This window comes from Gekko japonicus, unplaced genomic scaffold, assembly GCF_001447785.1.
Source record: "Gekko japonicus isolate JY-2015 unplaced genomic scaffold, Gekko_japonicus_V1.1 scaffold682, whole genome shotgun sequence".
Taxonomy (NCBI): domain Eukaryota; kingdom Metazoa; phylum Chordata; class Lepidosauria; order Squamata; family Gekkonidae; genus Gekko; species Gekko japonicus.
In genome coordinates, this window is record NW_015167074.1 from 177,847 (window position 1) to 202,947 (window position 25,101).

Here is a 25,101-nt window from a genome sequence, read left to right on the forward strand (position 1 = left end):
GTGATTCAGCAGATGCAAGCCAATGCCAGTGGTCTGCATCCACCAACTCACACAGAAGAACCAGAGCTTGCAGTTTCAGCAGTGGAGCTAGGGGTGCCAGCCTCCAGGTGGGACTTGGGGGATCCTCTGGAATTACAGGGAGCCAGTTTGGTGTAGTGGTTAAGTGCGCGGACTCTAATCTGGGAAAGCTGGGTTTGATTCCCCACTCCTCTATTTGCACCTGCTGGATGACCTTGGGCAAGCCATAGTTCTGATAAGAGCTGTTCTTGAAAAAGAGCAGTTTCTGTCAGAGCTCTCTCAGCCCCACCTACCTCACAGGGTGTCTGTTGTGGGGAGGGGCAGGGAAAGGAGTTTGTAAGCCACTCTGAGATTCCTTTGCGTAGTGAAGGGTGGGGTATAAATCCAATCTCCTCCTCCTCCTCTTCTTCTTCTCATTTTCAGACTACAAAGATTAGTTTCCCTGAAGAAAATTGATGTTCTGGAGGGTGGACTCTACGGCATTATACCCCACTGAGATCCCAGATCCCAGTCCTCCCCAGGTGCCATTCCCAAATTTCCAGGAGTTTCCCAACCTGTATCAGGCCACCCCTCCCACCCATCCCCCAGAGGTGGACGGGGGAACCTGGCAACCCTAACTAGGGATGTTTTAACAAGGGAGGGTGGGAGAGGAGAGGTGGAAAGCGAATAGATGGGAAGGAAGGAAGGAAGGAAGGAAGGAAGGAAGGAAGGAAGGAAGGAAGGAAGGAAGGAAGGAAGGAAGGAAGAAAGGAAGGAAGGAAGGAAGAAAGAAAGAAAGAAAGAAAGGGAGACAGGAAGAAAGGGAGACAGGAAGAAAGGGAGACAGGAAGAAAGGGAGACAGGAAAGAAAGAAAGAAGGGGAGACAGGAATGAAAGAAAGAAAGATGGGGAGACAGGAAAGAAAGAAAGATGGGGAGACAGGAAAGAAAGGAGAGTGAGGGAGGGGGGGAGAGGTGGAAAGGGAGGGCTGAAAGAACGCATTCTGGTGCCAAGGAATCCTCCTGCACACAAGCGCGCATGCACGCACACCCACCCAGACACACCCCTCCAATGCAAAGAAAAGTCAACTGGTGAAGTTCCCCTAGGCATGCACGCACGCACGCACGCACACCCCCACCCTCCACCAATGCATAAGAAAGTCGACCAGCGAAGTTCCCCTAGGCGTGTGCACACACCCCATCCCCAACCCCACCCTCCTTCAATGCAAAGGAAAGTCCATCAGCGAAGTTCCTCTTCGAAAGCGCAACCGCAGTGGCTGGCAAGGAGTGGCCAGGAAAGGGAAGCTGGCTGCGAATTGCCAGCGGAGAAAGGGAGGCCTGGCCAAAGGGACCGACGGAGCACCTGGGCTCCTGGCCAGCGGAATGCAGAGAGGGAGGCTGCATTGGGACCCCCAGGGCCTTGCTCCAGTGGGGGGGGGGGGAGATCCATAGCAAACCAAGGCCCAATTACCTCTTGGCCATCCAGGAGCAGTTGCCGTGGGGGCGGGCTTCTCATTGCAGTCCCAAAATCGGCTGTGGTAGAGCTCCCGCGCCTATGGGAAGGCAGAAATCCAACCGGTGCTTCATTCCCCACACCCAATTCCCCTGCATGGCTCCTACCCCCACCCTTGAAAACATACCCCCACCCACGCTGCCCCACCCAGCTCAGTCCTTACTTTTCTCTGCAGTCTGTGTGGCGGGAAAGCAGAGAAGGTGAAGCCACGTGCAGCCCCCTCCAGCCTCCAGCTCCTCTAGGCTGAAGGCTGCTAGGGGGTGGGGCTTAGCTTCTAGGAAGCAAGCCCCTGCCCTGACTTCCCTCCCAGTCCCAATCCATCCGACAGAAAGTGGAGGGGAAGAAACCTCCGCTTTCAAAATGGGGTGGGGCTGCAGAGGATGGGTGGCAAGGCTTGGAACCTTGTTGCCCGGGGGGGGCTGTAAAATTTCGGGGATAGCCTCAGCCCCAGAGCCCCTCTGAAGTTGACGCCTATGGGTGAGTGAATTACCTGAGTTGTGGGTTGGCTAAGGTTTGTTCAAAAGAGGCCGAGCAGTGGTTTGATGGCCTGTCCTGGGTTTGGGATTGAATTACTGCAGATGGTTCTATTGGGAGGGAGGCTCAGGGACCTCAGGTTATTGACCAGAAGATTTATTTATTTTTATCTATTTATTTATTTATTAGATAGATTTCTATCCTGCCCTTCCGCTGAATAAGCTCAGATTTGAATCTTTTACTTATGGGCATGGGTGTGAGGGAGTTCTGGAGACTTGGACAAAAGGCCTTTGATTAATGTGCTCCTTTGGAACATTCAGCCAGTTGGGCTACACCCATCTGAGAGTGTGCAGGGGAATTCCTGCCAATTTCTTGGGCCCTGTTTTGATCTATCAAAATGAGCATTTTATCCAGACATCCAACATTTTTAATGCCAGAGGATCTTGAGGTGAACACAGATATAGGGGGTCCCTGTGTGTGTGTGTGGGCTTGGCTTCATAGATTTTCCCTCTTGCTTTTCCTGTTGAGCTGAAAAGTTCCCCCCCCCCACCTCTGACATGCAAGATCAAAAGTTTTAACGCTGCTGAGCAATAATTTGCCTAACAGGACAGTTATTTTGCTTTTAGAGCCAGTTTTTGTTATGCTCCTTTGTCCACTAACATAACATTTTGCGGTGAATACATAATAGTAAGAAACAGCCTTTTCACAAATAGAGAAAGATGGCCTACTGAGGAAAGCTAAGGCAGCTGAAATTACTTTAAATGATTGCATCTATTTGTAATTTCATTATCCTCTGCTTTATTTGTCGGCAGTTCTTTTATCTTAGTCTCTAGTTTGTTGGCTGTTTGTAGGCTACAAAGTTCTTCCATCAAAACCAGTTTCATGTTTTCCCCGCAATTGCCTACAAGAATCTTCCTGATCCTTGCAGGAGACCGCAGCTGATTCCAGCACCTCTTTCTTGTTGCTGCAGTTTTTGACACTGAATGCTCCAAATTTTTATTTACGTCCTGTGCTCTATGAATGTCATAGTTCTCTCTCTGATCTGTTGTGGGAAAACATCTCCTGCCCCTCCGGTTAACCAGCACCTGAAACATAAATGGTGTGCAGAGTTGATCCTCTGTATCATTGGTAACTGTGCAGTTTTGCATTGACTACTGGCAGTGCAGTTCTTTGGCAACTTTGATGCTGTTAGGAAACAGTTGTTCAGACATCTGTAGCCTGAAGCATAGGAGCAAATATACAAGAAGGTACTGTTAGGGGTTCCATCTTCTGACTGGACATAGGCTGCATGCTGTAAGTCATTGCACACCATGAGACCTTCCAAAAGAGACAGCTGTTTCTATCATGAAGATGTGGGGATCAGTTAAAAAAAAAAAGCTGCACTTGTTGAAACGCTTCCTACCATCAGGTTCAAAGGCAGCTTGTGCTGTTAGTGTATCAGACTAAGGCTGTGGTCACACGACAAGCTAATTGCGATTTGTTCCGGAATATTTTTTTCGGTTGGGATGATCACACATCCCTCCCCGAACTGGAAGCATTGCGCGTGGAGGCTCTGGGCACCATCTAGATGCAGTGGGCCCCTCTCTCTCTGCCACCTGCTCGCCTGCCAGCCCACCCGCTCATGCGCTCAAAGGCGGAAGCTGGGGGAAAAACCTCATCGCGTGAAGAATGGTCAGACGGCCCTAATCGCAATCATTGCGAGAGATGGCTGTCCAGATGGGCGATTTCGCGGATTCAGAGTGCAAATACCCGGAAAGTACTTAATTTTCCTGGTGCAGGAAAACATGGGAGAGAACCGGGAGCATTGTGGGAGTGAGCCCGCTTCAGCGCGGGAGGCGGATCAGCCTGTCTGGTCAGCAATTTTAAAAGCAGGAGGAAACAGCAGTGAAACCCGATCAAAACGACCGTGTGACCATAGTTTAAGACTCCAGGGGAGATCAAAGTTCTAATCCCCACTTGGCCACTTAGTTCAGTGGGGAGCCTTGGGCCAGTCGCTCTATTTTAGCTTGGTCTGCCTCATCAAGTTGTTATGAGGATAGAATGGAGGAGGGGAGAACTGTGTATGTCACCCTGAGCTCCTAGGAGGAAGGGTGGGGTGAAAATGTGATAGTTAAATAAATATCAGCTGTAATTCATTTCTAAGAAATCTGATATTTCCCTCGTTTGCTCTTTATTCTGTTATCAAAATATCTGACGTATTAGATAGGCACTATCCAGAGTTACATAGTTTGGTGTAGTGGTTAGGAGCGCAGACTCTAATCTGGGAGAACCGGGTTTGATTCCCCACTCCTCCACATGCAGCTGCAGGCATGACCTTGGGTCAGTCACAGTTCTCTCAGAGCTGTTCTCTCAAGAGCAGTTCTTTCAAGAGCTCTCTCAGCCCCACCTACCTCACAGGGTGTCTGTTGTGGGCAGGGGAAGGGAAAGGGGTTGTAAACTGCCGTGAGACTCTTTTGGGTAGTGAAGGGCGGGGTATAAATCCAATCTCTTCTTCTACATCTTTCTAAGTCCGTTGAAGTCAGTTGAATGGTCGTAGGTCTCTGCTTAGCATGGCAATGATTATGGCCACGATTCGAAGAAATATGTGGCTGCTTTTGCATTCAAAGCATGTCTTTGTATTTGTGTTTCTCACACAGCTGACCTCCAGGCAGCTTAAAAAACATCTTTGAAATGAAGGGGTGTTTCAAAATCTTGCTTTTGTAACATCCGAAAGTTTCAAAAGTAGGGTATTTTGGCACTGAGTAAATAGTACTTTGATATTTTATGGGGGTCTGTGTTCAAAGAATAAAGAAAAAAAATTAATGGGCTAACCTAAAATAGCTCTTTGAATCCTGGCCATGCAGCTGCTACTGCAAATGCAAAATATCGAACAGTGGTCTCTCACCATAGTATCATTCACAAGAGAACAGCAGCTTCTGCTTGGGCTGATAGTTGGCAATCTAATGATACATTGCTGAGTTGTGTTAATTCTTTCCTTGCTTTTGTCAATTTTATTCTGAAAAAGAATGTAATCCAGTGACACAACACCAGTGTGGAGATGGGAGATGCATAACAATGGATTGGGTGTGTGATGGTGACCATGACTGCACAGACAAATCAGATGAGGTCAACTGTTGTAAGTAACCTGAGTTTTGTGAGTCAGGGGAGATTTCTGAATAGGCCCTACACTGGCAGAATCTGCCCTTGTGGCCTTAATAGGATTGATACATCCTCCCATGCCCTGCTGGAATGCAGATTTTTCAAGATTCTTAGGGATTACTATATTAAGCCTTTAATCAACCAATCATTCCCCTACACTCTGGAAACCCTGGCTTTCTTGCTCAGTGATAAGGATCCTAAGATCACTCTAGCAACTGCAAAATTTGTCTCAGTTCTTTTAGCCCTTGCCTCCAAAAATGAGAAAAAAGTATTTTCTGCTGCTCAAGATTCGTGAATCAATGAGCTTCTAAGTGTATAAAAGGATAAAAAGGAGAGTGGTGAGTCCCTGGTGGCAAGTCTGTGTAAAAATGCTTCACTTGCCTGAATTGGACTGGGACCATGGCACAGGGGGAGAAAAGGCCAGGTGGGGTGTTGCTTCCCTCTTTGGGAATGTTTGCATGTGTAACTCTCCAATGCAGCAGATAATACCACCTTCAGTTCAGGAAAAATGGCACAGGAAGCGGCAACAGCCCTTTCTTCTCCTTTGCCATACTTCCAATTTCAATTGGGCTCCTGGTGCGCTTTTACATGGAGTTGTCACAAGGGATTTGCAGGTGCAATACGGCTACCAGTAACCATTGGGAACTCATGAAAAACATAATGTTTGGTTTGGCCCTAAGTTCTCAGGGGCCTGAGCAGACTCATTTCCCCTCTTCCCTTTTTAGTTGCGCTGCTCTTGGCATTCCAGGCCTACTTATTTCTCATTAGGGTGTTTTTAGAAGTTGTTTCCTCTTTCTCTGCATATTTGGGAAGTCCCCGAGTATGTAGACCATGACCTTCTCTCTTGGGGTCTGTGTTGTGGTAGCCAATTACATCAGGCCAGCCAATTTTAATATTGTTCATTCCTAGTCTTTTAGCAATATGTGTTTATTGCATTGTATTTCCCACACTTCCATTACAGTTTGAACGAATTATATATATAATTTATATATATATAAACATGACACTATATGACACTAATAATCGTATCATTTCTGTTATATGTTTATCCAAATTAAATAACTGTTCAGGAAATGGATATCCTTACAACCTTACCAGAATATCTTCTTGTTTTTTTCCAGCATGTCATAGTCAGGGACTTGTGGAATGTAAAAATGGGCAGTGTGTTCCCAGTGCATTCCGGTGTGATGGAGACCATGACTGTAAGGATGGAAGTGATGAAGAAAACTGCAGTGAAAGTAAGGGTATGCCCCTTGTATGCTTAATAATTCATAAATGAAAGATCCAGAAACGTAAACCATTGCATCTGCATATTTTGGGGAGGAGTACAGAGTAGTAGTAGTAGTAGTAGTAGTAGTATTTATTATTAGTTCAGCTTTCCCACTGAAATTCAAGGCAGATTACACAGTGTGAATCAATGCACTGAACAGAATGCTATGTCTTATAAGTATTGTAATAGGATGAGGTATTAGAGAAATTTGAAAAAGAGCTGTTGTCTGAACAAAGCATAAGTATGAAACAATGCAGAAAGTGGAAGTACATCAGTAGAAACACAGTGCATTTTCCTGGTAGCACTATTTCATTTATAAACGTGGTATCCTGAACAATTCTGCTTTACATAGTTTGCAAAATACCAGGCGAACGGGAGCCTTCCTGACCTCTTCAGGCAGGCCATTGCACAGGTGTGTGTGTGTGGGGGGGAGCATGTCGAGAAGCCAAGTATACAGATCTGCAGGGTGGCACCTGCAGAAGGGTTTGTTCAGATGAGCAAAGTTATCGCAGCAGGATCTAGGTGGAGAGCTCATACTGTCCCAACTCATAATTTCTACTGGGAAGTTTTATTGGGGTGTATTGAATGGGGATTATGACAAAAAGCTTTCTGTTGAATTGTGGCCTCATGAAGATCCTGTCAAGGCAAGCCATTTAGTTTGGAATCGCCATGGAGGCATTTACTCAGTTTTAACAGAGGGTTTAGACAACATCATTGGCCACCTATCACAGTTCGTTTCCTCCCCTGTGTTGTCATCCTGTCTTTTTTTCAGGTTTCCTTTGTACAGATTTTGTTCTGCTTTGAGCAGAATTACATCATGCTGTGGTATTTCTTCTGCGGATGGCTCATTCACACATGCAGATTACAACCCTTGCTGCAGTCATCAACTGATGAAATGCATGTGTTAATTCAGAGTTGAGTAAAAGGCATGAGAGTAGATAGCTCTATTTAATTTAAATCAAAGTCTCTATGGAGAGCAAAGTCTTTTCAAATTATACAATACTTTGCCCACCCTAGATTCCTAGGAAGGAAAGTCTTTTAAAAATGTGATGGAAGGAGAACATTATCATGGAATTTCATCTGTGCAAGTTACAAATAAACATTAGTTCACCACATGGCTGAATTAGAAAAACAGACTCCTTCCCATATACCCCTCAAGGAAATGTAATTAGGTTTAGGCTGACATTATTGCTGTAATTCATTCTGTGGAATAGAAATCCAATACAGAGGTTCCCCCCAGCTGAGTCTACAAAACTGTCCAAAGACATGGTGTTTATAGGAATTTTATTTAGGCTGTGGTATGCTTAGCAAGAATCTATCTGCTGTTTCATACAAATTCAAGCAGCATTATGAATTGAAGAGGAGAACAGGGTGAAGTTGAAGAGTTAAGACTTTACAAACATGTTTCAGCGCACAGACTTGCCATAGCTTGTGTTCATCTTTGGTCTTCTGTGTAGTCCTGTGGAGAAGAACTTACTAGCTTCAATAGACTGAAAAGGGGTTCCTCCCTCCCTTTTCCCTCCCAAACTGTCATGTGCTGTGAGGGAAGAGTACCATTTTCTCTCCGTTCTCCTCTCTCATTCTCTTCAATTTCTTCTGTCATCTTTGCTACTGGGTCATTCTGTGGGTTTTCACATGGCTCAGAAATCCTTGTTCAAAGTGTGTGCCCCAGTGTGGCGCCAAAATGACGCAGACTAACAAGCATATGGTGTGTCTTCTATGCCTCAGTGAGTTGCATAATGTTGGGGCTTGCCACCATTGCCATCAGATCACCCTGAAGGTGAGGAGTGATACGCAGGGCTGTTTTTGTAGCAAGAACTCCTTTGCATATTAGGTGACACACCCCTAATATAGCCAATCTTCCAAGAGCTTACAGCAATTCTATACAAATACTAGAAGTGTCCGAGGTAAAATCGGGGAGTTGGAGTGCTTGGTGTCGGAGGGAAAAATAGACATTGTGGGTATTTCTGAAACTTGGGGGCCTCCTGTCTTAAGGCTGCTCTTTGGGAGAAAGCTCTGTCTGGTTCCAGCAACCCAGTAGCCAAACCCTCTACCACACAGGAACTGTCTTCTTGACTGTTGGTATCATCACACCGCTTGGTTTCAGCTTTGGATCTGCCTAGGACTTGGTCCTGGTCCCTGGGTCTTTTAAATTCACACTGGAATGCATCAGAACTACCTCCAAACCTCCCCCACCCCCGAATTCAAGTTGAAGCACCTGGATAAGGTTTTGGTTCTGGCTTGGCCTATGGAGTCAGATAAGATACTTTCAGTTCTTCAGCCTACAGTCCAGGACCCCCACGAAGATTACACCTATGTCAGAACTACCTCCAAACCTCCCCCACCCCTGAATTCAAGTTGAAGCATCTGGATAAGGTTTTGGTTCTGGCTTGGCCTATGGAGTCAGATAAGATGCTTTCAGTTCTTCAGCCTACAGTCCAGGACCCCATCATCCTTGAATTAGATGCAGTACTGGCTCCTCCATGTAGCAGAAGAAGAGATTGGATTTATACCCCACCCTTCACTACCCAAAGGAATTTCAGAGCGGCTTACCATGTCCTTTCCCTCCCCCTCCCCACAACAGACACCCTGTGAGGTAGGTGGGGCTGAGAGAGCTCTTTCAAGAACTGCTCTGGAGATAACAGCTCTGAGAGAACTTGTGACTGACCCAAGGTCATTTAGCTGCCTGCATGTGGAGGAGTAGGGAATCAAACCTGGTTCTCCCAGATTAGAGTTCTCGCTTTTAACCACTACACCAAACTGTCTCTCCCATCTCCTCATCTCCAAGACTGCGATGACTCTTTATTGGAGGGTGAGATCCTATAGGAGAACCAGTTTGGTGTAGTGGCTAGGAGCACTGACTCTAATCTGGGAGAACTGAGTTTGGTTCCCCACTTCTCCACATGCAGCTGCTGGTGTGACCTTGGGTCAATTACAAGTTGTTTCAGAGCTGTTCTCTCAGAAGCAGTTCTCGAAAGAGCTCTCTCAGCCTCACCTACCTCACAGAGTGTCTGTTGTGGGGAGGGGAAGGGAAAGGAGATTGTAAGCCGCTCTGAGACTCCTTCAGGTAGTGAAGATTGGGGTATAAATCCAATCTCCTCCTCATCTTCCTCCTCTGGTTTCCATGCCAAAGAAGTTGTGTTTGGTTCCACATAGCATGCTTTGGCTGGCTCATTATGCTTTGGTTCTGTGGACACCTTACCCATACTTGCCTACGATTCTGGATGGGGGACCTTCTGCTCATAGCAGTCAGTTCCATCGGCCCTTTAGTTCCATTCTGACCATATGCTCTGTCAGTTCCAGCCCCCCCCCCTTTCAGAAACCTATGATTCATCAGACTGAAGATTCTGATGGTGATGAAGAAGCTTCATGGTTCGAATCCATCTCCTGGTGAAGCTTGTGGGGGATTCCATTGCAGTATCTCCTGATGATGACGTACGGCTTTACTCTGAATAAATGCTGTGCATGGCCAAGCCTTTAAAAATCGATGTGATGTCCTCAAATCCAAACCCCCCAAATAAAATCTTGAGCACTTTATATTCAGATTCTCCTGTCACTATGGCATTTCCCGTGCTGGAGGATTTTGGGGGCATTGCCACTTCAGTTTGGGAGAAACCAGCTTCCATTCCCATCAGCTCTGTCAAGATAGAAAATGTGTATAAGGTGTGCCAGGAGGACTGCATGTTTCTCTTCACACACACACCACACCTATCACCCTGCCTTTGGTAGTTCTCACTCTGCCCTTACAGATAAAGAAGGCAAATGGATGCTGTTTGTAGGAAGGTCTACGCCTTTTTTACGCTTCAGTCTGCATGTAGCCAACTATCAGGCCATCACGGCAGCATACCAACTTTTCCTTTGGGAACTTTTCCTTTGGGATCTCCTACCTTGAGCTAACTTCCCAGGACAAGTGTGCTTTGTAAAAAGTCCTGCAGGCCGAAGCTGATAAGCTGTCAAAGCAGCAGATGAATGCTGGCTGTCATAGTTGCCAATTGCTGAGCACATTCCATAGCTTCTGCCATCACCCTCAGGTGTTGTGCCTGGTTACGCCATCTTGCCTCCTGAGACTCATTCTGAGGTGGAGGACTTATCTTTTGAAGACTCTCAGCTATTTTCAGCAAAAACTGATGAGGCCTTGGCTCAGATCAAGGGGAAAACTTTCTATATCCTATAAAAGTCTATATCCTGGTACATTAATGTGTGAGGAAGAATGTTTTTGTGATCACTTGAAGTTTCCACAGAAGGACAGAATGCCTGCTGACTACTCACTACTCACTAATATAATGACCATGATGGCTATCTTAGTGACTTCAAATAGCGATATAGACACATTGTTTGCTAGGCAAACCTTCTGTTAACTCTTTCCTCTTTAGTACTGACTGTTTTATTGGTCAAAATTGTTCCACCATACAGCAAGTATTGTAACATCTAATTTTGTCCCTCTAGGTCAGATGCTGTGTCACCAAGGAGATCAGAAATGTACTTCTACATCCTGTCCTGATTCCTGTGGCAACTCTTCTCTCTGTAATGTGAATAGCAGCCGTCTGAAAGAATGTTTTTGTGATCACTTGAAGTTTCTACAGAAGGACAGAATGCCTGCTGACTATTCAGTATTCACTAATATAATGACCATGGTAGCGATATTAGTTACTTCAAATAGCGACATAGACACATTATTTGTGGATGCTAGGCAAACCTTTTGTTAACTCTTTCCTCTTTCGTACTGACTGTTTTATTGGTCAAAATTGTTCCACCATACAGCAAGTATTGTAACATCTAATTTTGTCCCTCTAGGTCAGATGCTGTGTCACCAAGGAGATCAGAAATGTACTTCTACATCCTGTCCTGATTCCTGTGGCAACTCTTCTCTCTGTAATGTGAATAGCAGCCGTGTGAACTGTAGTGAGTAGGGCATTTGCTTTTTATCAATTCTATCCCTACACACCTGCTTCGAGCAGCTTCCCTACTGGTTATATGAATGATGGTGTGTTTCAGGACGTCAGAGAAAATGATCTTTTCTTTTTTAAAGTTGCTTCTGATTAATAATGGTCACATGTGTCAGTGTTTGAAGTGATTTTGATTAGGAGAAAAGAAAACAAAGGTGTTTAGTCATGTGATTTTATCATGACTGAAGACAGTAACAAATTTGTTGCGACAACCTATTCCAGTGTTCTGTTGTCACTGGCTTTCTCATTTTTATTAGTCTTGTAGGGCATTTGTTATTGTGATAGATTTTCAGAACACTATGAGAGCATCTGACATGAAAGAAAGATGGCTGTAGTTTGCTCACAAATCTGCCCTCTTTCCAATTTAGTTTACATGCACCATAATAATAAAGTGAAACAAATATATAATAGGCATGTATTTATATGCCTGTTTCTTGCTAAATAATGGCCTTCTGTTTTGCAATTACCTTGTAGCAGATCTCCATATAATACTGAATTGTAGAATGGTTCCAAAAAGCCTTTGAATCATGGGCCAACACAAAGGGCCTGTTCACTCATGATCACTCAAAAACTTGTCTCTGAACTGAGATGCAGAGTTTGCTTCCCTCATGAAAGTGAGAAGTCAGCTGAGTAGTTTCAGGGCTAATTCCACTATGAGGCAGGCAATAGATTTTGGGTGCCATTAAACATTAGCAAATCGCCCATTATGTACAAGTACACACACACCCATTTGTATTTTAATGACTGGGCACCCAAATATCATGGGAAGGGGCAGCACTTCTGATGCTTTTTACAGGGTGACCACATGCAAGTGACCACTTGATACTGCTGTTTTTCACTAATGAATAGGCATGTGTGATCCAAACCTAATAAATAGAAATACCAAATGATGGGTGTGACACTGCCAGTGTATGAAGAAGTACTGTGAAGTGTAGCCTACATGCTCAGAATCCAAAGAGGACTGGTGCTAGATCCCAAAATTCCAGATACCTCTTGAGTAGGCTTGTCAATTCTAGGTTGGGAAATCCATGGGGTAGAGCTAGGGATGAGACCTTTAAAAGAATGAATACATAATTCTTTTATTATGGTTATTTTTGTTTGCACTGGACATTTTACTAGAAAGTTCACCACTTCTTCAATTTTATACATGCACGCACGCACGCACGCACGCACACACACACACATATATATACAATTGTTTTGCAAACTGCAAGAACACCAGTAGCAACAAAAAAACCCCTTTAATGTCTACAGTCATAGAAGCATGAGGGTGTTGTTTCTGGTGTGATTTTCTTGCTTTGATTTGAAATTATTAAGAGGATACATTTTCAGTTAAAAACAAATATATACTTTCCTTTGGGAATTGGGGATAGTGGTAAAATATGATCCACTCTACTAATCTTGTATCCTGGAATTACTAAAAATTCATGAAACTATTGAATTCCAAAAGTATTACTTATGTATTTTAAATGTAATTTCAGTCTTTTTTCTCTCTGCCAGGTCAGTGTGAGCCAATTACATTGGAACTGTGCATGAATCTGCCTTATAATTATACTAATTTCCCCAATTACTTGGGCCATCGAACACAGAAAGAAGCCTCCATCAGTTGGGAGTCCTCTCTGTTCCCAGCTTTGGTTCAAACTAATTGTTACAAATATTTGATGTTTTTCGCCTGCACAATCCTGGTGCCAAAATGCAATCCTCAAACAAACCAACGAATTCCGCCATGCAGGTAATATTTAATAGCTAGCTGTAGTTTAATTTTTTCCCCTGTTTCAGTGCAACTTTAATTCTGACTACAGTATACAGAAGGACAATATCAGTGGTGAGACTATGGGTTACTATCGCTTCTCAGTTTCATTTTCAGAAGCTGCAATGCAGCCACGGCAAGTGGGCTGTGCATTAAGTTACTGTTAAATCAGTGATCCAGTAAAAGCTAGTAGTGTAGACCAGGGGTGTAAAACTAATTTCTTATGAGGGCCGGATTTGACATAAATTGGACTTTGTCACATCGGGCCATGTGTGTCATAAAATGTAATGACAGGTAGCAGAGATATAAACTTTATAAAGGACACAGAAAAACACAGTTAAAGATATTATAGCAGCTGTTCCATTGGAGCCCCACATTAGGGGCTAATATTTCTCTGCAAAATTGAAGTTCCTTGAGTTTGTTGACTTCTATATTTTAACAGTGGTTAGTTCCAACCCTCCCTCCTGAAATATAAACTACAAATATAAATGGTTTGAGCCTAGGACCCAGGGGAAGAACATGAAACAGCCGAGCATTGCAAGCTTCTCCCCCCCCCCAGGTCTACTCAGAGTGGCAGTGGCTCTCCAGGGTCTCGAGGGGGGTTTACAGGGTGGTTGGAGATAATAATTTTGGGTGTCCTCTTTAGCACTTGTTCTGCTGTTATTCCATTGGAGCTCCACATTAGGAGGGTATGTGTTAAAACTAATATTTCTCTGCAAAGCTGGAGTCCCTTGAGTTTGCAGAACTCTACATTTTAACCCTGGCTGGTCCCAAAATTTCCCCACCCACACCCTTAAAACGTGCCTGCCTAAACTGTGAAGGTGGGGGGATTATGGGATATTGCAAAGCCAATTAAAAAAGAAGCACAAGGATCACAGCAGAAGGAAAACCCCCACCCACCTGTGACGAGGACTACGGAGGCTTGGAGCGGTGGCTGGGAAGTTTGGCAGCCCGCTTCCTGCTCTGAGACAGCCCTCACACTGAGACCTCTGCTCAGAGGCAGCCCCACCTTCTGCTTCCTGCTCTCAGAGGCAGCCCCACCCTCAGCTCTTTATATCCGCACACAGCTCAAGCTGAGAACAGTGAGGTTGGGCAGGGGTGGGGGGAGAGAAGAGAGCCCCCCCTGGGTCGGATTAAAGGCCTGGGCGGGCCGGTTCGACACCACTGGTGTAGACAGTCTCTTCCTCATCTGCACCATTACTTGCAATACTAGTGAATTAATGAATCATTACCATCATCCATCATCATCACAACCTTTATTGGCATATATCGGAATACAGGTAGAAGCAATAAACATCTGCATCTAGACATTATGCAATCGATCCTTGATTACCAGACTTAGGAATAAGGCTACCTTTTCAGTTTATTCTGGGTGACGAATCATTCAAAGTATCCGGCCAGCCTATTATATTAGACAGGGGTCATTCCCTGTGGGAGCGCACAGGAGCGGAGCTCTGGCAGTAAGGAGCCCAGGGGGTGGACACATGCAACAGGCCCCGCCCCCTGCTCCCAGCAGCCCTCAGTCAGGCCACGAGGAGGAAGAAGCAGCCAGGTAAGTTGCAGAGCCCCCCCCCGGCCCACCTTCAGGTACATGCTCTCCCTCCTCTGTGAGGGCAGATCTGCGCATCCCCCCCCCCATAGCTAGCAATCCAAAACAGTCCAGTGGAGCCTGAGCGGTGGGTGTTGCCTTCTGACACACTTCCGGTGATGTCAGGGGGTCTGGCATATGCAAATAAGTTATGCTAATGAGCTCCTGCACTTCTTTTTCTATGAAATGACCCCTGATATTAGATAACATTGGGTCTTAAAAAGTAGAACGTATATCAATATCATCATATTGGGAAAATACAGTAAAATATGGAGGACTGAGTCAACTTGATTTAGGTTACATGCACAAAGTCTTGTTTTATATGGAATCCTATTATATCTGCCATAAGTAACTGCAGATGGAATGGCGTTGCATCTGGGAACTGCAAATGCTCTGCACAATCGTGGGGCATGGAGAGCTGATAAATAAGAAGGTGAATGGCCCACAATTGGGAAAATTCCAAAATTTAAAGGGGAGTGATCCTACACAGAGGCAAACCCTTCTAACTCCACTGAAGTAAATGGGTGCCTTGTTAAGGTTTGCCCTGTAACTTTGGTTTGCTGCTGAGAAGACTTGAGTTGACCTTTCCCTAGCTGACCACTACAAAGCAACCATGTAGCCCCTCTAATATTTCTCTAAAGACATTTGCACGTTCTTCCAGCTTTTCCCTGTCCTTCATTGCGCAAAGTACTGAAGTGTTTTTTTGCTCAATTATGCAAATTACGGAAAGGCGAAGGAAAAAATCATGGCACTGCAGTAACTGGCACAGATTCTTGTTCATGCTGTAGAGTTCCACGATGCTGTATAAATAGTTAAGTAAAAATATGATTTATTTTTTAATTTGCATTTTCTCTTCCTGGTGACTTGCTGTGTCTGATTCGGGTCAGTGGTTCAGATTCTAATTTCTAAACTATTCGGCAAAAGTTTCAGCCTTATGTTGTTATACCTATTTCTCCCTTCCTTTTTCTAGATATGTGTATTAGATTTTTAACCCACTCTTTCTCCAAGGTGGTTCTTGCCTCCTCCATTTTATCCTCATAACAATTCTGTGAGATAATTTAAGATGAGAGAGAGTGATTAGCTCTAGGACAGTCAGTGAGCATCATGGCTGACTAGGGTTTTGAGCCCAGGTCTCCTGATCATCAGGGCTGGCTGCCTAGCAAAGACTCCAAGCTAGTAGAAAGCTTCTTAGAACGCTGTAACTTCCAGCCATTGTAACCATTGGTTACGTAGTTAAGCCTTAAAAAAGAACAGCTAATGCAAGGGCTCTTTTTGTAGCAGGAACTCCTTTACATATTAGGCCACACCCCCTAATGTAGCCAATCCTCCAAGAGCTTACAGAGCTCTTCTTACAGGAGCTACTGTAAGTTCTTGGAGGATTGGCTACATTAGGGGTGTGTCACTTAATATGCAAATGAGTACCTGCTACAAAAAGAGCCCAGAATTGTATGTTCCCTCTAAGCTGTGGAGTCCTGTGAGTAAAAATTCTACTTTGTGAGCAGCTGGCATTAAAGTTGTGAGTGATCGATTTGGCCACTGCATACATTAATTTGTCTTACTTCCTCAACCCATTGCTGTGCAGAGTACGTTCATTGACCTTTTTCTTTTAATGAATTCTTTACTGTTTTAAACATTGGTAGTTTTTCTCTGTATCACACATACCTCCACTGTTTGAACACAGTATTCAAAACAGGCGCCAGAGGTAGGGATGTTGTTGGTTGCCAGACTGCAAGTTCTCCAAGAGTGCCCAAGTGCAGTTCCTCATGTTAGTCAGTCGCCAGGTAAAAGGAGATGCAGGTACTAGGCAGAGCCTTTGATTGGCAACACAAAAAGGAAGATGGAAGTATAGGCCCTTTTGGTGGGTACTTCCTCAAATGACCAACTAGAGGTAGTGTACTAAAGGAGAAGTGAGAGAGATAAATCCCTCCAAGGGTCTGGTGGGCTGGGTAAGCAGCACATTGCCAGGAGTAGACTTGGGTGGTAATTGGTGCTTAGATGCCTCAGAGAGCCAGAATGGAGTGTAGGCTTACCAAGTGGCGGCGGGGGATCCGCATGTCTTCACAGGATCCCTGCTGCGGGGACGGCAATACGTGGTGCACCCGCCGTCGCCAGGATGTGACGCTACGCGTCGCTCTGGCAACGGGACTCCAAACAGCCCCGTTGCCAGAGCGACACGTTGCGTCACATCCTGGCGACGGCGGGGGCACCACGTATTGCCGTCCCCGCGGCAGGGATCCTGTGAAGACATGCGGATCCCCCGCCGCCACTTGGTAAGCCTAATGGAGTGGGTGCTTGTGAGCCAGTGGGGCTGTTCCACAACTAAGTCTAAATTCATCAGGGTTTTTTTTTGCCGCAATTCCCCTTTGAAATTCTTTTGATGGAGAATGCTGACTTTTAGATCAGTACCAATGTGACCTAGAAGTTTGAACTGTTCTCTCACTGGCTTCTAAATATTTCCATTTTTAATGTCAAATTTGTGTCCATTTATTCTTTTTTTGTAGGAACTGACCTGTGTGTCCTATGCAGAAACTTAAGAGTCCTCAACCATTGGTTAAGTAGTTTAGCAAAATTAGGGAGACTGATTCATCTCCAATCACCGCTATTGTGAATGGCTGCTGTATCTTTCTTGATTACATTTGAATTTTACAGAATTGTATCTCACTCTGTACTTCCTGCATTCATGGCCCTTTCACATTGCTCATTACAGCCTTTTTCTTCATAAACTTATGTATATTTCTGCCTAATGTGTGTGTGTGTGGGGGGGTCAACCCTATGCATCTGACTTAGTGGGATCAAATCCATGAAAGTTTATGCTGGAGTAAAAAACTTGTTACACATTAAGGTGTCACAAGACTCCTGTTTGTTTTTGCTGTAGCATACTAATATGGCTGCTCTTCTAAAGTAATTACAGGTTCTGCAGTCTATCAGTCCATGAGCTTCTCAAGCCCACAAGTTTTTAAAACAGAAATACCACCATTATCACCCATTTGTATAATTTGGAATGTGTATATTACAGCCAATTACCGTGACAAAAGCCTATACCCAGAATTAAACTTTGTTGGTCTTAAAGGTGTGACTGGACTCAAACTTTGCTCTTTTGCTTCAGACCAACATGGCTACCCACCTGAGCCAATTACCATGTTAATTCTACTGATATGGAATGCTCTTGGCAGTATTATGTGAATTTTAACTCTGGAATTACAGTTTATTAGCCTCCCTTCTCCTTTTGGAACTCAAGGTGGCTTACAATATAATTAAAACATTATTTAAAAAACACAATAAAGACAACAATTATAATACCCATAAACCTCACGGTATAAAAATTCCAATTAGGACTGCCAGTAATAAAAGCTAAATCAATCAAAATGCAGTCCTAAATAAAACTGTCTTCAACTGCCTCCTGAAGAGTGACGAGGGGGCCAAGTGCACCTCCTTGGGGGGGGATGTTCCCTAATTGTGGGGCTGTCACAGAAAGGGCCCTTTCTTGTGTACCCAGCAAACAAGCATCTTTAATTGGTGGGACAGTCAGGAAGGCATCTCCCTGTGATCTTAATTCCTGGGCAGGAGCTTATGGGAGACCCTGGTCCTTCAGCCACCCCTGTCTCAAGTTATGTAGGGCTTTAAAGGACAAAACCAACACCTTGAACTGGGCTCAGAAGTGGATTGGTAGCCAGTTTAATTGCTGTAATATCAGGGCTACATGCTCCCAATAGCTGGTCCCAACCAGTAGTCTAGCTGCAGTGTTCTGTGTTAGCTGCAGCTTCTGAACAATTTTTATGGGTAATTCCAAGTAGAGTGCATTGCAGTAGTTTAGTCTATATGTAACTCAGGTATGGATCACTGTGTTTACAGCAGACTTTTTGGATATTTTAGCAGAGTAATAGCAATAAGGCTGCACACACATGTAAATTAGCTAAAAGAAAGTTTGCTAAGAAATTAGGGAGCATTACATGAGAGGATAAAATAATGAAACAGTCTAACCGGCTAGCTACATCTTTCTAGTTACTGGTTACTCCAAGATGGACTCTCTGGTCTGATCTTAGAACAAATGGAGGAAGAAGACCCCCCCCCCCAAATGCCTACATGCAAAATCTCAGGTAACATCACCCAACTATTGATCAGCCAATGACCAGGCTAGAAGTCAACTCATTGTGAATAAGGCGTCCCTTTCTAGTGCAGGAACTTCTACTTGACAAATTAGTGCAGGAACTTCTACTACAAATTAGCATATATAAACAAACTGGTTAACTGTTTCATGACATCAGGGAGGCAACTTGCAAATACTCTAATTAGTCTGAACCAGGGCTGGATGCAGTTGATACACCAGCTGGAGCTGGGTAAACACACTCTGAGTGACAGCAACCACCTGGTTTTCTGAGATGATCACACTGTCGGGCAGCACTCCCAAGCTGTGAACCTGGCTTTTCAAGTGGAGTATTACCCCATCCAAGACACGAGAGATCAGAGCCCCTGGTCTGCCTTTGTCATGGGTCCTGGCTCTGCTGAGGCTGACTATTCCTCAGATGACGAAGAGGCATGGAGCAACCCAGCCTCCTCTGGAGTCAGCCCAGAAGAGGAACCTTTACCAGCACCTGAGGGAGAAGAGGCCCCAGCAGCTTCACAGGAGGGGCAGCAAGGCGAAGAGACTGAGGTACAGTCAGAGGGAGAGACTGATCCAGAACCTGGCCCAGCACCCCCAGTTGGAGACACCCCGAGGCCAGAATCCCCACCTAGCTCACCCGATTGCCCCAGACGCAGGGCACGCCAGCGACTGAATGTACAAGAGAGAAGGAGGAGTGCCAGACTTCAGCTGTTGCAAAGGCAACGTGAGGGGCTGTGAGTCTTTGCAGATTGACTCCCAGGGAAGGGAGGATCTAGTCATAAACAATCCCACTCACCTGGCTCGGCGTGGAAGCAACCATGCTGTCAGCCTCCACTCCTTGCTCCTGAAAACTCTGACTTGATTTCCCGGCTTTCTGACCTCTGGCTCTGTTTCTTGGCTTGCTTTTGGACTGTGTATCCAGCTTTCAGTGAAGGGTATCTGTGGTGACCAGCCAAACCCAGCACAGCCTTTTTGCTAACCCAGAGAGCCTCTGTTTAGAACATCAACAGCATCTTTGGAATTAGGTGGAAAAGAAAGGTAGAGTTGGGTATCGTCTACAAATTGATGACATTGCAGCCCATATCTCCTGATGACCTCTCCCAGTGGCTTCATATAGATACCAAATTGCATGGGAGATAAGATGGAACTCTACGGCACCCCACAGTTCAACGGCCATAAGGTAGAGCATGAATCCCCCAACACCATCTTCTGAGATCAAACCCCCAGGTAGGACTTGAACCACCGTAATACAGTGCCCCATAGTCCCAGTGTTGAGAGGTGGCTTGGTAGGGAAAAAGCCATTGAGGGATCCAGCAGAATTAGCAGGGTCCCATTCCCCCTATCTAGTTCTTGATAGACATAATCAACCACGGCAACCAAATCAGTCTCTGTTGCAAATCCTGGCCTGAAGCCAGAATTAAATGGGTCCAGAATATCAGAGTCCCCCTCTGGCAGCTTTTATTAGCCAGGATGGGCACGCATTGAGAACACAGGTGGTTGGTCTCACCTGTCCAAGGATCTTGTCCACAGCCTTGGGATTCACAAGTGAGAAGTATCCATATAAATTGGATAAGCAGATCCAAAGGAACATCATCTGGACATGTCTTCAAAGTAAGAGGCAAATCGATCCCAGCAGCCTGTCGTGTGGAAAGAGTCTAACTCCTTGGGGCTGTGATGTAAAAGTCCCCAAGCCACACAAAATAGCTCAGCTGGATGATTACGTGCAGATGCAATAGTGGTGGAGAGATATTGCCTTTTCATCATCATTGCCAGAGAATAGGCTCTAATACTGGCTCTATGCCATTTTCAATCAGTTTCGCTCCGAGTTTTCTGCCAGCAGAGCTCTAGCTGTCGCCCCTCCTGTTTCATCACCATCAGCTCCCCAGTGAACCAGGGAGATTGCTTGGCTCTGATTGCTTGAGGGGAGAGGGCACTTAGGGGTGATTGTGTCAACAGCCCCCAGCCGTCTCCCTTTTCCAGAGCCTCAACAGAATTGTCAGCAACTGAGATGGGAAATTAGGCAGTACTTATAATACTCACTTTCTCTGATGATGAAATTATATTTAACTCAGGTCATCAGTAGTAGTATGAAATATAACTGCATATATACATTTATTGTTAATTTTGATTACCATATAGGGATATTTATTTTATGAGCATTTTCTCTGAAAATAGGAGTTTCTGTGAAGGTTTGTGTACTGCTTCTAAGTCCTGATGATGATGATGATGATGATGATGATGATGATGATGATGATAATACATTAAAAATTATAATGTTGAGGGTTTCTGTTTTCAGCTTTTATTGTATTTTCCTCTATTTTTCCAATAGAGTGGACGGGAAAGAAGTGTGTAAGAAAAATATGAGTTCTGCTGGCTGGCTGGCGGGCAACCGGTAGGGGATGGGGGGGGACTTACCAGGTTCAGGAGGGAGGCCCAGGCGACGTGTCCATGCCACTTTCGACATGCACCAGAAGTGATGTCATCATGCTGTGATGTTGTGACGATGCTCTGTTATTTGGGAATGAACTGTATGGTAAAAATGGCTTCTACCACAGTGTTTTTGCCCAGATACCAGAGCATTGCCCAGATGTCACCATGTGATCATGTCAGTTCTGGTGCATGCCAGAAGTGACGCAGCCATTTCACCTGTGATGTTGCCTGTCTCCTGGTAAGTCCCCCTGCCAGCTAGCTGATCGGTGGTGGGGGCAGAGCCTGGCAGCTGGGGACCCCCTCCTCCACCAGGGGGTCTGGCAACCCTATTTGTTGGTTGGATGCATGCCAAGATTTCCTGTGGCAAATATTTTAAGAGAAAAGCAATTCTGTGGTTGCAGGGAATTGCTCCAATGCTTCTAAATATAACAGGGCTCCCAAGTACTTACCTTGATTCGGTGGGGGATATATAGTTCTTCGCGGGACCATTCCCATGGGGAAAACACAGGCACTGCACTATTCCGTCGCCCAGACGTGACATAGGCACGTAGCCGGGTGACGCTCTAGCAGTGGGTCTGGAAACTCAATGGTACCATTGAGTTTCCAGTCCCATTACCAGAGCATCACCCAGCTACGTGCCTACGTCACATCTGGGCGATGGAATAGTGCAGCGCCTGTGTTACAAGCAAGAATCTTCTGGCGGGGAAGCATGTGTCCCCCGCTGGTTTGTAGGTAGGTACTTGGCAACCCTAAAATATAGCTTTCCTATGTACAAATGTATACTAGTTGCCTATTAAAAATTAAATAAAACATAGAATTCAGGATGTTTAAGAATGCATCTAGAACAGCATAAGCAAATATACATTTCTTCTGGTACTAGACAGTAGAGGGACTTGCTGTCCTTCCTTCCTTCCTTCCTTCCTTCCTTCCTTCCTTCCCTCCCTCCCACTCTCTTTTTCCCTCCCTCCCTCTCCCCTCCCTTCTTTCCTTCCTTCCTTTCTTTTCCTTCCTTCCTTCCTTCCTTCTTCTTACACCACAATGTAGGTGTTAACAGAAGACCATTGTATAACATACATGCCAGTCTTGGGTTCAGGTGTGATGCCTACATAAAGTCCTTCCATTTTTGTATTTATCTATTTTTTTTATAAATGATTCTTACTCCAAAGATTTCTTGGCAGAATACATGGGTTATTTCATTGTATCTTCACAATAGCCCTTTCAGGCAAGTTAGAAAGATAATGACTTGTCCAAGGACACCAAATGAGCTTCATGGCTGAGCAGGGATTTCAATTCAGGTCTCCAGGTCTAACTACACCTTACTGTCATGATCAGTGCCATATTTACTGGTGGTAGTGAATTGCAGCTGTGTCATAGGACAGACTAGCAATATCCACATTCAGTCACAAATGTAATCCAAATAACAATATTCATTTCTTTGTCACTGGCTCATAGTTTCAGAGGATTCTGCAAAATGCCATGGAACCTTATAAAATGCAACTGTGTTTTGTCTGGTTCCTAATACTTGTCACATGGGCATCTGATGTGCACTTCAAGTGTATGGGAAATAATAGTTGAAGTGTTTTAGAACCATTATAGACACTGATAGGATATTCTTTCAAATAATAGCGTGGTCTGTTTCTGGTTAGTCCATCTCAAATGGCTATAATGAATGAAGAATACATATAATAAAGAACAATCAAAATAATTATTACTATGGAAAGGCTTCCATATGAAGAGAGGTGTTTTTTTTTTTTAAAGGGCTGTTTTTGTACTGATGCAAAAGAGGACACTTTTTTATCCAAGAAGTAATTCAAGTTATAGAAAAGTAACATTGGATAAGCCTCCTTTTCTTTCTCATCTATGTACATGTATTTCCACATGTTCATAAAAACGGTGCCTTGGCTCAAATTGACCCATGCTATTATCCTGACACTGTAGGTGGGGCTGTTTCCATGGTCTTTTGTGGATGCATTGTTATATTATTCTCTACCAGTTTTGGAAAACCTGGTTTGTGTTCTTGATCAGGCTTAAAGCAATTTCCTTCGAACAGCAGAGAGTCTTTGGTCAGTCTGGAAATAATCTGTTCATGTTTTGCAGAGAATAATTAAGAGCTGTGTAAAATGAGTATTGTGTGAACAGCCTCCAAGCATATATAGTCTTAAACATATATTGAGATGTCTCATCCTAAGGATTTATTTATATCAACTCAGAAGGTCTTAGACTAAGCACAGCTACAGATCAGCAAAGTCTTCATTGTAGGGTTGTCAGGGGCCCCCTGGCTACCAGTGGGGGATGGTGGGGTGTAGGCTTGCCAGCTCTCTGTTGGGAAACTCCTGGAGATTTGAGGGTGGAGCCTGAGGAGGACAGAGACCCCAGCCGAGTACAATACCATAGAGTCCATCCTCCAAAGCATCCATTTTCTCCAGGGGAACTGAACTCTGTAATCCAGAGATGAGCTGTAATTCCAGGGGACCCCCAGGCCCCACCTGGATGTTGGCATCCCTACTTCATTGGCTTGTATCCAACAAGATTTGGCCACAGAGTAGACCTTGAGGAGTGGAACTTTAACTTTTCCCCTCCCTTTTCCCTCTGAACCTCCTGGATTTTTGTTCCTGAGGTTGAGCAGATCACAGGAACAGTGTAGTAGCAAAGTGAGGATCTACTTGTGTGTGTGGGTATATGGGATATATATATATATTTTAATCTTTACTTTCTTAACTAGGTTGTGACTCTTGCCAAATTTTTTTGGAAGGAGAATAAGTTTTCTATCGACCTTTTCTCTGTTTTCATCCAAATTAATCTTTCCAGAGCACTTTGTGAACAGTCCAAGGAACGATGTGAGTCTGTCCTTGGGATTGTGGGCTTACAATGGCCAGAAGACACTGACTGTACTCAGTTCCCGGAAGAAAATTCGGGCAACCAAACCTGTCTAACCCCTGATGAGGATGTAGAAGGTGACTTGTTTTTCAGTACCTTAAACTGATATTTAGTCCTTGAGGTTTTGTAGGTAGGTATTTCATTTTTGCAATATTTAAGATTAAATTTCCAATCAAATTATAGGTGAGATACGTATATAAAGTGAATACCAACCCATTTGTGAAAGGTGTAATAGTAGGCTGGAGGACAGCAGTATTAGAAGGGAGTACAAATGGCAGACAAATTTTTAATATTTTTTTATTTTAAATATTAACAATAACAAACAACAGCAATTGTGCAAAAAAAGGATAAATGGGTAAACAGTTTCTTGCACATATATGTAAAAACAAATAATAGACTAATCGTCTCATGAATACATTAATATAACACTGTCAATGAGCAATTAACATATAAGATTCCTTATTTTTTAAGATATTAACATTTTTACCATTTTTAGGTTCAACAGTTTTCTTAACAAAAGGTAGCCATTTTTGTAATGGCAGACAAATTTTTAGAACAATGACTTGCGAAAGCCCCTATTGGAAGGGGCCACTAGTGCCTGAGTGGAAGTGGGGGGTGAGCAAGGATGGTTTTGGGCAATTGGACCCTGCACTGGCTGTCAGTCAGTCAGCTCTCAAGCAGCTTCCTGCAGCCCACCCCAGAGGTTGGCCCATCATGGAATGGGTGGGGCATATAGACCTGCAGGCTTGTCCTGGCACCCAGCTCAAATTGAAAGGAGCAGGTGTCAGGTCCCCACAGCCACAACGAAGTACACACTTGTAGAAAGGTTTTACTTTAATTGAAGCTGAAGATGCATTGACAGAAACACTGTTAGGAATGACGAGGACTCAAAGAGCATGACAGGTTATAGGGCATTCAAACAAGCGAGGCCCAATTACGGGAGTTCCCGCGCGCCATTAGGCCTGGGAGCAAACGGTACTATACAGCATAAACAGGTATTCTTTCCACGGCACCTCC

At 44.5% G+C, this 25,101-nt stretch overlaps 1 protein-coding gene across 1 annotated transcript in view; it reads left to right on the top strand.

Moving 5' to 3' along the window:
* Positions 1–25,101, top strand: part of CORIN (corin, serine peptidase) — a 162,755-nt gene that overhangs the window by 86,224 nt on the left and 51,430 nt on the right. Inside the window, exons 7-10 of the mRNA XM_015412760.1 lie at positions 6,243–6,359; positions 11,186–11,293; positions 12,838–13,069; positions 24,016–24,161. Coding sequence (XP_015268246.1) covers positions 6,243–6,359; positions 11,186–11,293; positions 12,838–13,069; positions 24,016–24,161 — 603 coding nt within the window. The remainder of the gene's footprint in view (positions 1–6,242; positions 6,360–11,185; positions 11,294–12,837; positions 13,070–24,015; positions 24,162–25,101) is intronic.